Source organism: Salvia miltiorrhiza, chromosome 3 (assembly GCF_028751815.1).
Source record: "Salvia miltiorrhiza cultivar Shanhuang (shh) chromosome 3, IMPLAD_Smil_shh, whole genome shotgun sequence".
Lineage (NCBI taxonomy): Eukaryota > Viridiplantae > Streptophyta > Magnoliopsida > Lamiales > Lamiaceae > Salvia > Salvia miltiorrhiza.
In genome coordinates this window covers 24,609,926-24,621,485 of record NC_080389.1, presented here as the reverse complement: position 1 = coordinate 24,621,485, position 11,560 = coordinate 24,609,926, and the positions used below count along the sequence as shown (strand labels likewise).

The 11,560-nt window shown below is 37.7% G+C and overlaps 4 protein-coding genes across 4 annotated transcripts; all 4 read left to right on the top strand.

Moving 5' to 3' along the window:
- The first annotated feature begins 629 nt into the window (after nucleotides 1–629).
- LOC131018571 (uncharacterized) lies at nucleotides 630–2,627 on the top strand. Its single transcript, XM_057947286.1, has one exon. The coding sequence runs from the start codon at nucleotides 630–632 to the stop codon at nucleotides 2,625–2,627; it is 1,998 nt and encodes a 665-aa protein (XP_057803269.1).
- Nucleotides 2,628–5,982: 3,355 nt separating this feature from the next.
- On the top strand, nucleotides 5,983–6,858 carry LOC131018570 (uncharacterized). The gene is made up of 5 exons (XM_057947285.1): nucleotides 5,983–6,159; nucleotides 6,225–6,284; nucleotides 6,363–6,458; nucleotides 6,649–6,726; nucleotides 6,794–6,858. The coding sequence occupies exons 1-5, from the start codon at nucleotides 6,045–6,047 to the stop codon at nucleotides 6,856–6,858; spliced, it is 414 nt and encodes a 137-aa protein (XP_057803268.1). The 5' UTR covers nucleotides 5,983–6,044.
- A 117-nt stretch (nucleotides 6,859–6,975) lies between these two features.
- On the top strand, nucleotides 6,976–8,311 carry LOC131015707 (uncharacterized). Its single transcript, XM_057944130.1, has 4 exons — nucleotides 6,976–7,040; nucleotides 7,404–7,478; nucleotides 7,747–7,851; nucleotides 7,978–8,311. The coding sequence occupies exons 1-4, from the start codon at nucleotides 6,977–6,979 to the stop codon at nucleotides 8,049–8,051; spliced, it is 318 nt and encodes a 105-aa protein (XP_057800113.1). The 5' UTR covers nucleotide 6,976; the 3' UTR covers nucleotides 8,052–8,311.
- A 632-nt stretch (nucleotides 8,312–8,943) lies between these two features.
- Nucleotides 8,944–11,128, top strand: LOC131018569 (dynamin-related protein 4C-like). The gene is made up of 2 exons (XM_057947284.1): nucleotides 8,944–9,792; nucleotides 9,873–11,128. The coding sequence occupies exons 1-2, from the start codon at nucleotides 8,958–8,960 to the stop codon at nucleotides 11,126–11,128; spliced, it is 2,091 nt and encodes a 696-aa protein (XP_057803267.1). The 5' UTR covers nucleotides 8,944–8,957.
- Nucleotides 11,129–11,560: the final 432 nt, after the last annotated feature.

The window sequence follows — 11,560 nt, the reverse complement described above, 5'->3', positions numbered from 1 at the left end:
GTGTTGCATTGATTTCATTATTAACTTAGTATTATGTCTTTGTGCTTATATTAGTATACTAGAAAATTTTGTTGCTTATATGCGAGTTATTTAGGCTGACTTCTTTTTGTAGAGCAATAGTATTTTTTTTGTTGTTCATGAAAAAGGGTTGGTGCTTCAATCAATTAGTAGGAATATTTATTGATAATTTTTTGTTTTATATTGTTTGTTCTACTTTTGATAATGACTTATCCATTACTCCATGCATATTTGTTGAGGAATTTCAAAGCTCCTTCATGTGTTGCTATGAGAGAATATTATTGCTATCTGTTCCAAATACGCACCGACGATATAACAAATATCCTTAGAACTGGTCGAGTAATTCAACAGTTTCAGATTGATGCTTATGTTAAGATCGAGACACAAAGACTAGATTTTTTTCGCCATAATCAGTCTAAGTTTGAAATGAGGGCTGAATCGTATCAAGGGATAGTTGAGAGTATAACATCTAATGGTGTTATTAACGCAAAATCTGTTGGTAAGCGTGTTCTTCTTCCTAAGACCTTTACAGGTGGCCCGCGTGATCTAGTCGTTACATGAATGCGTTGGCACTTGTCGCAAAATTTGGACGCCCGGATATTTTTCTCACAATGACTTGTAATCCAAAGTGGGTGGAAATTCAAAGTGAATTATTTCCTGTTGAGAAGAGTCATAATAGAGCTGATTTGTATGCAAGAGTTTTTAGGGCCAAAAATGAGGAACTAAAAAAGGAAATTGTAAAAGACTCTTTGTTCGGGGTAGTTGCTGCTTATTTTTATGTGATTGAATTTCAAAAAAGAGGCCTTCCACATGTTCATTGGTTGATAATATTGCAACCACGATATAAGGTAACTTCAACTGAGGCCTGTGATCGATTTGTATCAGCTGAGATTCCAGATCTTGACCTGACTCCGCATCTACATTCTTGTGTTATCAATCATATGATGCATGGGCCATGTGGTGAACTCAACCCAAAGAATGCATGCATGATAGGGGAAAATTGCAAAAGTTATTATCCTAAAGAGTTTAAGTCAAACACTGAACATCGGTTGGACTCATACCCCGACTACAAGCGTAGAGATGATGGAAAAAAGGTTTTGGTGCGTGGCAAGTGGTTGGATAACAGATGGGTGGTCCCTTATAATGCTTATTTGTTGGCAAAGTTTGATTGCCATATTAACGTCCAGGTTTGTACGGATGTTAGATCAGTGAAGTATCTTTACAAATATGTTTGTAAGGGTAATGATCAAATAACATACAATATTGTTGATGTTGAATCTACTGAGCCAATAGATGAGATTTCTGATTTTCAAAAGTCACGGTGGCTTTGTGCTCCGGAAGCTATGTGGCGAATTTATGGATTTGATATGTATCCATCAGTTTTGCAATTACACGTTCATTTGTCGGGGTATCAGCAGGTTTTCTTTGCGGCCAACCAATCTCTTCCAAAAATTGTAGATTCTGATCGTGCTAACAAGACACAACTTACAGAGTTTTTTGAGATGAATAAATTTGTTGAAGTTGCAGCACTAAATTTATTGTATCGGGAATTTGTTGAACATTTTGTATGGAGCTTACAAACTAGAAGGTGGACATCGCGCTCTAGGTTAGGGACAATCGGTAGACTTGTCTCGGTCAATATTATAGAAGTGGAGCGTTTTTATTTAAGGTTGTTGCTGAATCATGTTAGGGCTCCAACTTCTTTTGAAGATTTGAGAACATCAAATGGCGTATTGTTTTTGACCTTTCGTGAGGCAGCTCTTGATAGAGGCTTGTTGGATTCTGACAACGATGTTAGGCATGCGATTCAGGAAGCTGCAACTTATCAAATACCGTTTGCTCTGCGAAAATTATTTGCGATTATACTTGTTTTTAATTCCCCTTCTGATCCCAAAAATCTGTGGATTGAATTTAGAGAAGCTTTATCTGCTGATATAATACGGGATTATCTGTTAGACCATGCAGAGGGTTATCGGTTATCTTTGAGGTCCATTGATTCTTTTTTGCAAATGATGGGTCATGGGATAGATGAGTACTCTGTGGTTGATTATATAGTTGGGTTGACTCGTGAAGAGATAAATAGTCGTGAGTTTGCAGCAGAAATTAATATGCCGATTGCAAAATCTGATTTAGCTTCGGTGGGTCGTTTTAATGAAAGACAACGCTTTGCTTATCTTGAGATAATGTCCAGTCTTGCTACACCTATTCGGTCAGGCTTTTTCATTGATGGTCCTGGTGGCACTGGAAAGACATTTTTATATAAAGCAATCTTGGCCACTGTTCGTTCAACTGGTGACATTGCTCTTGCAGTTGCTTCATCTGGTGTTGCGGCTTCTTTGTTACCAAATGGTCGAACAGCTCATTCTAGATTTAAAATTCCGTTAAATTTAGATGAATCTATGTCATGCTCGATAAGCAAGAATACTGCGACGGCAAAGTTAATAATTGCAGCCAAGCTAATATTGTGGGATGAGGCATCGATGGCAAATCGAAAGGCAGTTGAAGCATTAAATTTATTGTTGCAAGATTTGATGGAAAACCAGTTATTGTTTGGTGGCAAAACAGTTGTTCTTGGTGGAGATTTTCGGCAAACTATACCAATTGTTTGAAGGGGTTCTCGTGAAGAGATATTGGATGCTTGTTTGGTATATTCATCCATATGGCTTCTTATTCGAAAAATTCATTTGACACAGAATATGCGGGCAATGGAGGATCCTATTTTTACAGATTTGTTATTGAGGGTTGGTGAAGGCATAGAGCCAAATGTTCGTGCTGATTATATTAATCTTCCTGAAGATATGTGCCTTTCTTACCATGGTTCATATTCGCCTCTTGACACACTGGTCAATGAAATATTTTCCGTCGTTTGATGCATATTCTAGCGGTTCTTCGAGCCTTATAAATACCACTATTTTAACTCCTAAAAATGAATGTATGGGAGAAATTAATGAATCATTGATTGGAAAATTCCCAGGCAATATGGTTGAATATGTTAGCACGGATTATGCAAACGATCTAAGCCAGCAACAATACTATCAAGATTATATGAATGCAATTAGTGTTGGTTCATTGCCACCACATGTTCTTAAATTAAAGGTTAACTGTCCAGTTATGTTACTTCGCAACTTAAATCCATTGGAGGGGTTGTGTAATGGAACACGTTTAATTGTGCGTGATCTTGGTAGGCACGTGATCAGAGCCGTCATTGCTGTAGGGACTCATTCTGGTGAATATGTTTTAATCCCAAGGATTCCATTGGAGTTGGATGATACACACATATGTCCAATTACTTTTAAGAGGCTACAATTTCCGCTAAGATTGTGTTTTGCAACCAGCATCAACAAATCTCAAGGCCAAACATTGGATCGTGTCGGTGTTTATTTGCCTCATCCTGTTTTTTCACATGGACAACTATATGTTGCTTTATCAAGGGTCAGAACATCAAGTTCAATAAAATTCTTAATTCGACCGCCAGTTGCTGATATGGATTCAACATGTGAAACAAGAAATGTTGTGTACACCGAAATTTTGCATGCGGCGGCATGATGATAAATCTGGGTACTTTGTAGAAGGCAGGTATTTATAGGGGTGTACTCTTTTTTGGGGTAGTCTTAGTTTGAAATAGTGATTAGGATAGAATTAGTTAAACATTTAGGATCATATAATATTGAATTCCAATTAGTTAAGATTATGATCTAACTGTTATTGTTTGTTTTGTAATTCAAATGCTTTTGTTACTTACTACCATGATCCAATTAGGTTGTCAAGAAATGGAAGAGCGTTTGATTCCAATGAATGAGATTCTCCTAGGAACGAAGGAATGGAAATGCAAGGTGAGAGTGATCAAGAAGCAAGAACCTAAGCAAGCTAACAATAATCCCAATAAATTTCAGAAATTAATCTTGGGTGATGGCTTGGTAAGTTTATGAGTATCCCTTACATTTAAGCTGTTGTTGTGAGTTTTTCTTACCTTTAAAAGGTTACCTATATTAATTTTTTTGTTCTTTTTAGGGCCACACTCTTGATGCCGTGATATTCCATGATAATATAGATAGGTTCAAACATGTGCTTCAAGAGGGTAATGTTTACATGGTGAAAGGAGCCTATGTTTCTGATCCAAAGCAATACAGGAATCCAATTGTGACATGTAATTACCAATGGACGTTCAGAAAAGATACTTCGGTGAATGAAGAACCAAATGATTCGATACCTGCTGGTGGACTAAGTTTTAGAACAACTCCAAGTTGCAAGTTCCACAAATTCCTCCCAACAAAGACATTGATCAGTTAAGCTAAGCAACTTAATTATTGAAGAATTGAATAATTATTTAGGAAAAGAATTATTGTACTTATTAAATTTTAGAATGGGATTATTTTAGTGTGACTTAAATGTTAATTAATCATTTTCTTCTCTTACTTAGATACTGCTTGTGTCATTATTGGTACCCATGAACCTCGGGTAGTCACAGTCAAAGGACAGGGTAAAGTCATTCGTGAGTATGCTGCCATTGATACAGAGTATGTTAGATACACGATGAGTTTATGTTTTTTTATTTCTTTACATATGTTTAGTTTATTTTATAATAAAATAATTCATGGAAATGTAGGCTGGAAACGTTTGTGGTGACATTTTGGAAAACTTCTGTATCCGATGAGATCTATGCAAAATTGGAACCTATTTCGAATAGGACACCGTTGCTGTTGTTGAATTTTTCAGTCGTACCATATTACGGTATGCATGATTTTACATGGTGTGATAAATTATACATACATAAATTGTTAGGCACAATCAATGATGGTTTCTCTTTAATGTTCAGGATTGAGTCTGACCACCAATGCTCAGTCAATTGTCTTGGATAGCTTTGAGAATGAAATGCTAATTGAACTAGAGAGATGGTATTGTATAATCTGTATAACAATTAAGAACCTTATCATGTAAATATTTTTGTTCCTAACTTGCTTATAATTATCATAAATAGGAAGCAAGAGAATGAAGAGGCCATCAACATGTTAGTACAAACTGGTAGTTTTTTTGAAAAGAAAGTGTTGCGCTCACCTAAGCAACCCCTGCAGATTACTAAAGTGGAACAAATGTTGCAGAATCAAGAGGTGACTTACTTTATATTGTACTTGCACAAGTAACGTGATTTTAACATTTTTTTTTTAATTTCTTTTCCAGAATACATACTTTAATGTAAAAGTTAAAGCAAGATTGGAAAATGAATACCAAGACTACTTTTACATTGGTTGTCCAATATGTTCCACAAAGACAGTTGCCTCATATGGTACATAGTTCATGTGTTACTCAACTCCATGCAAGAATATGAGAATAGCCAATCGGAGGTGCTAATCGATCAATACCTCTTTTCTTAGTTTGTATTGATTTGTACAAGTGTGTATATTAGAACACTTGATTTTACTACAGCTTCAGATTTAGTCTCATGGTCTTTGATGCGTCTGGACAAGTGGAAGTCACTTTTTTGGGGAAAGAAGCTCAGAAACTTCTTGGCCTAGATCCTTCTGAGTTTTATGAAAAACAAAATCAAGTGAGTATTCTAACTAAACAATGGTCGATTATTATCACATTTACAAAAATAAATAATACCCTTTTAAAAATTATAGGGACCCATAATGCAGATGGATTTTCTTAGGCAACGCCTATGCAATATTGTCTTACTCTTAAAGATAAAAAGTCGAATATTTAAAGATGTTTGTACTTTTACTGCGGATGCTATTGAGATTTTACAAGATGATGGTGCAATACCATCTGAGAAAATTAGCATTGAACCTGAAGTTCATCTGGAGCAAGGTTTGTATAATTTTTTCTTCTATTCCATGTATTATTAAATTAAGATGATAATAATTTAAGTATTTTATTTCTTCAGGGCTGCTAAAAAGTGAGACGAGACAATTGGTTTTTCATGATTCATTAGGTGAATAATTTTGTGATGGCAACCGATTAATATTTGCTGTAATTTAATATGAACATTTTAGTTAAATTAAGTTAAATTATTTTTGTTTTTTGTAATGATGATTACTGCAATTATTATAGATAATGATAAAGTCATTCGAGCAAAGATTGCTGCCAAAGCTAAAGGCAAGGGGAAAGTGTCCCAAGAAAGCCATATTGAACATATCAAAGGTGAAAATGATTATGATATGCTACTCTTGCTTGAAAGGATAATAATTATAAATTTGCAACAACAGATACAATTGGAAGCTCATTTAAAGATAGTCTTTCTTCTGATGATGATAAACCAATATCAGGTATAACATCCACTATTATAAATAGATACTTGATATTGCAGATTCATTTAATATAACTATATTTCTTCTCCATCACAGAAATCTTCAGGGGTAAAAAGAAAATTTGCTCTATTGTTTTGTCTGAAGATTCAAGCAATGATAGTCTGAATTGTGTAGTGGAATCGGTTGAAAGAGGTATATCACCAAAATTTAAAAATTTATTTTCAAAGAATCTAGGTTACACATGTGTATTTGATTTTTTACATATATAATAACAAAAGTATATGTGATGAAAAAATGCACGCACCCAATAAGAAATTTTCTAAATTTAATTTTCATAATTTATTCATCTAAGAAATCGGGTTCAATTCATATACTATATCAGGTAACATTGGGAAAATCAAAAGAAGATTTGTTAGCAAAAGGAAAAAAGTTGTGCACTTAGATCTTTCTGAAGATTCAGGCATTCAATTATTATTACAAAATTTAGTGCATTTTGCTAAAGATTTTCATGATATGTTTTCCACCAGAAAATGATAATCATGGCTTAGTGAAAATGAGGATTCTTTTGATCACTTTGAACAAATGTTGGTGAAACTTTTTATATTCTTTTCCATGAGTAGTTAGTTTTTGACTTTTTTATTGCAATGGAGAAATTGTATAACTAATATAAGAATAATGATTGATCTAACAATATTTATATTGGTTTTGTAATGTTAGATGATGTTGATACACCTGAGAATTTTGATGATGCACATTTGGATATGCCTCTATCAGGTAATAGTTAGACATGATAGATAGTATTTTAAATCTTCTAGAATTTATTAATCGAGCAAATGTTGAAATATTATTGTGCCATTGTTAGAAATTTCAAAAATAAAAAGAAAGCTAAAAACATTAGCATGAGGTCATAAAGTCACGTGAACATGAAGATCAAAGATCCCCAAGCATGCACATCTAAACATTAGAATTTTAAATTGATATCGCCTATGTTAATCTATCATGTTTTGAACTACCACTTGGTACTATTGTGTGTAATTACTATGAAATCTGAACCAGTACACATGTGTACCAGCTACTTGCTTAGCTCCAACAATTTATAAAATATATACAAATATAATTAAGCAACTTTATTTGTAGATGAATTTGTGGAGAGAGCAACTGATTGCAAACTTGTTGAAGATTCTCATATGGAGTCATGTCTACCTTTGGCAGGTAATTATTCAACCAATTAGATAAATTTTCGTTTCCAATATTCTTCGTTGTTAACAATATTAACTCAATCATTTAGGCACACTATACCATGAGGAGAAACAGGACCTTGTGGCAAAAACATCAACGAAGACTAAAATAACTCAAGCTAAGGACAAACAAGTAGCTAAGGGTACAAAACTGAAAAACTAACTATTGTCATTATATAAACACTTAATCTTTAATGTGTGTTCTCGTATGATTGATGAGAGTTTCTGTGCAACATTATCAGCAAAGAAGGCGAAGAAAATGAAGTCTAATATCTTAAAAGACAAGATACAAAGCATATCTGATTCATCCCACCAACTTAGCGAAGTGGTTATTGAGCATAATAAAGGTTAGAATTCTATATGAGACAACGGTGTGAATAGTTCTAAATCAAATCATCAATGATATAGGATATTATGCAAATACATTATGTTTGTCATTAACTGATTTTGTTAATATTATCATCAACTTTTAGGCAAAAGAGTCCCACAAACACCAACACTCAAGTCAAGGAGTGGCAGAACAATCAAGCGAAGAATATTGGACTAATGAAGTGAAAGATTTTATGAGACTTTGAAGCAACTTTTGTATGTACTTTGTACAATTATCTAGCTATGACTTTTGGCTCTATTACACCGTGTTGGTGACATTCTACTAGCATTTTGAGGTTACCTTTTGTATGTACATTGTATATGCCTCGATGCAGTTTTTGGTTTAATGCGCTATGTATATATAACGCATAATGTCTGAAAGGATACTTAAATAGTTTATATATAAATTGTATTATGTAGATTGTTGCTCCTAGCTGTACAAATTAAATACTCATAAATGTATTACAATCGTGACCTACAAGTCAAGTATAATATGTCTACACTTAAAAATGATTCGACCAGCGCCGTTATTGGTCCCATAATTCACGGAGCAATTATGGAAACACCGCGTCCTACGCGGTGCAAAATTTCTAGTATATATATAGATATAGATTAACAATGAGTGCGTATGTATAGCTAGGTTTCCATTGATAATCCAAATCATCTCTCCATTGCACGTCTTTATAATAATAATAATGAAATTGGAGATAAAATTCCTTCTTACATAATCGAAAATATACAGAATTTTTCCATAACAAAATGGATGAATATATGCAACTCTTTAAGTCGCCATAGAAATCAATGCAAACGACTTAGAAGTGAGAGAGGTGAAATTGTGAATGACGCAATCAATCAAACTGTTAATATTGCGCTTGAGACGTTATAAGTTGTTGATAATTGGAATATAGAAAATCATGAATCACTAGAGTAATAAAACTATGAGTAAATTGAAAATTAATACACAGCATCCATTCATCTGTTCTTGGAAAAACCTTATAAATAACTGTTGATCAACCGGAGTGATCGTACGACTACTCATCGATCATCACCAACAGCCCAAAAAAAAAAAGTAAAGCAGGAAATCATGAGTCGTGACAATCGGAGAGGTATTTTCAAAGCTACTTCATCTAAGCCTGCAAGAGAATACAATAGATCTCTTGTAGATGATAATGAGCAGAATTTGGCTATGGTGACCATAGCCGACGACGATGCAGCTCCCGACGGATCGGTCTACGCCCCGATCGTGTCGTCCTACAACGACAGGATCCGCCCACTGCTGGACGCCGTGGACAGGCTCCGCCACCTCAAAATCATGCAGGAAGGCATCCAGCTTCCGACCATCGTGGTGGTCGGCGATCAGTCCTCCGGCAAGTCCAGCGTCCTCGAGTCCCTCGCCGGAATCAGCCTCCCGAGAGGGCAGGGCATCTGCACCAGAGTCCCGCTCATCATGAGGCTTCAGAATCACCAGAATCCTCAGCCGGAGCTCTTCCTCGAGTACGACGGGAAAGTGGTCCCCACCGACGAAGAGCACATCGCTCAGGCCATCGTGGAGGCCACCGACGAGATCGCCGGCCAGGGGAAGGGCATCTCCAACCACCCCCTCACGCTGGTGGTGAAGAAGAGGGGCGTGCCCGATCTCACCATGGTTGATCTCCCCGGAATCACTCGAGTTCCGGTTCACGGCCAGCCGGAAGACATCTACGAGCAGGTCTCCAGAATCATAATGGAATATATCACTCCCGAAGAGAGCATCATTTTGAATGTCTTATCGGCAAGCGTCGATTTCTCCACCTGCGAGTCTATCAGGATGTCGCAGCGCGTCGACAAGACGGGGCAGCGGACTCTCGCCGTCGTCACCAAGGCGGATAGGTCGCCGGAGGGGTTATTCGAGAAAGTGACGTCCGACGATGTCAACATAGGTGGAGGAGAATATATATTCGTTAATTGTTTTAATTGTTAGGCCTTGTATTAATTTATTTATGTAACATGCATGAAATAGGCCTCGGCTACATCTGCGTGAGAAATCGCATCGGCGACGAGTCTTATGAGGAAGCTCGCGCTGAGGAGGCGTGTCTCTTTCACACGCACCCTCAGCTCTCCAAAATAAGCAAATCCATGGTCGGGATTCCGATTCTGGCGCATAAGCTGGTGCAGGTGCAGGCGAACATCATCGTGAAATGCTTGCCGGGGATCGTGCAAAAGATAAACGAGAAGCTGTCTTCAAATGTGGATGATTTGAATAAGCTGCCCCGGAACATGACGTCCGTGGCGGAGGCCATGACGGCATTCATGCACGTGCTCGGCGCCGCCAAAGAATCTTTGAGGAAGATTCTGTTGAGAGGAGAATTTGATGAATATCCTGACGAGAATGAGATGCATTGCACGGCCCGGCTGGCGGAGATGCTCAATCAGTACTCCAAGGATATGCAGGCCAGGGGAGAGGAGGCGGACGCCGCCAACGCCAACGGCGTCGCCTTCCTGCAGGATGAGATCAGGGTTTTGGAGGAGACGAAATCGATCGGCCTCCCCAATTTTCTGCCTAGAGCTGCATTCCTGACGCTGTTGCAGAAGAAGGTGAAGGCGATCTCCTTCACACCTCTAGAGTTCGTGGACAAGATGTGGAGCTACATCGAGAACGTGGTGGTGGCGGTGCTGATGCACCACTCCGACAACTACCCGCAGCTGCTCACCTCCACGAGGAGGGCGGCGCAGGAGCTCATGGCCCTGAAGAAGCAGCAGTCAGCGGCGTGGGTGGCGGACTCCGTCGAGATGGAGAAGCTCTCCGACTACACGTGCAATCCGGACTACATGGCGCTGTGGAACAAGCTGATGTCGCATCAGAACGCGTTCGTCGAGATCCTCAACGACCACTCCAAGCCCACGAACCTGCACATCGACGGGTTCGGGGACGTGGACGTGGGCCACCTGAGGGGGCAGGCGGTGGTGGTGCAGGAGGCGTTCGACCTCAAGATGAGGCTCACGGCCTACTGGAAGATCGTGCTGAGGAGGATGGTGGACTGCATGGCGCTGCATCTGTTGTTCAGCATTCAGAAGCTCATTAATAAAGAAATGGAAGCTCAAATCATAAATGAAATGATAGGAGAGGGGAAGGGTTTGGAGAGGATGCTGGAGGAGTCTCCCGCGGTTGCGAATAAGCGGGAGCGGCTGACCAATAGCATAAAGCTGCTCAAGGAGTCCAAAGATGTGGTTTCAAAGATCATGGACCAAGTTTCTGCTCTCACACTGGGGAAGTAGGAGTGAGATGCAAACAAACATATATGCTTGTTTTTTGAAACCTTTTATGCATCTTTTCACTATATTAATGTTTCACTCTTTATTATATACTCCTATTAAATAAGCTGCTTTCACTTGATCGAATGCATAGGCTATTGAAGAATTAATATATCAAGTCTCTCAAAACAAATTAAAGTATTGAAGGTAGTAATGATCAAAAGTAGATGGTACTCACGTGTTGTTTGGAATATGGATGCTAAAATTCATTTAATTATCATTTATGATTACTTGATGATCAATTTATCAGCATCCTTCATTGTTTCGTTTGATTACTATACGTTGTATATACATCTATTCCCAGATGCATATTGAAGGAATCTAGGCAATCACAAATGAATTTCTTCTCTAAAATATAGTAATGACTAATGAGACATGGATTGTATAGAGGAGGAT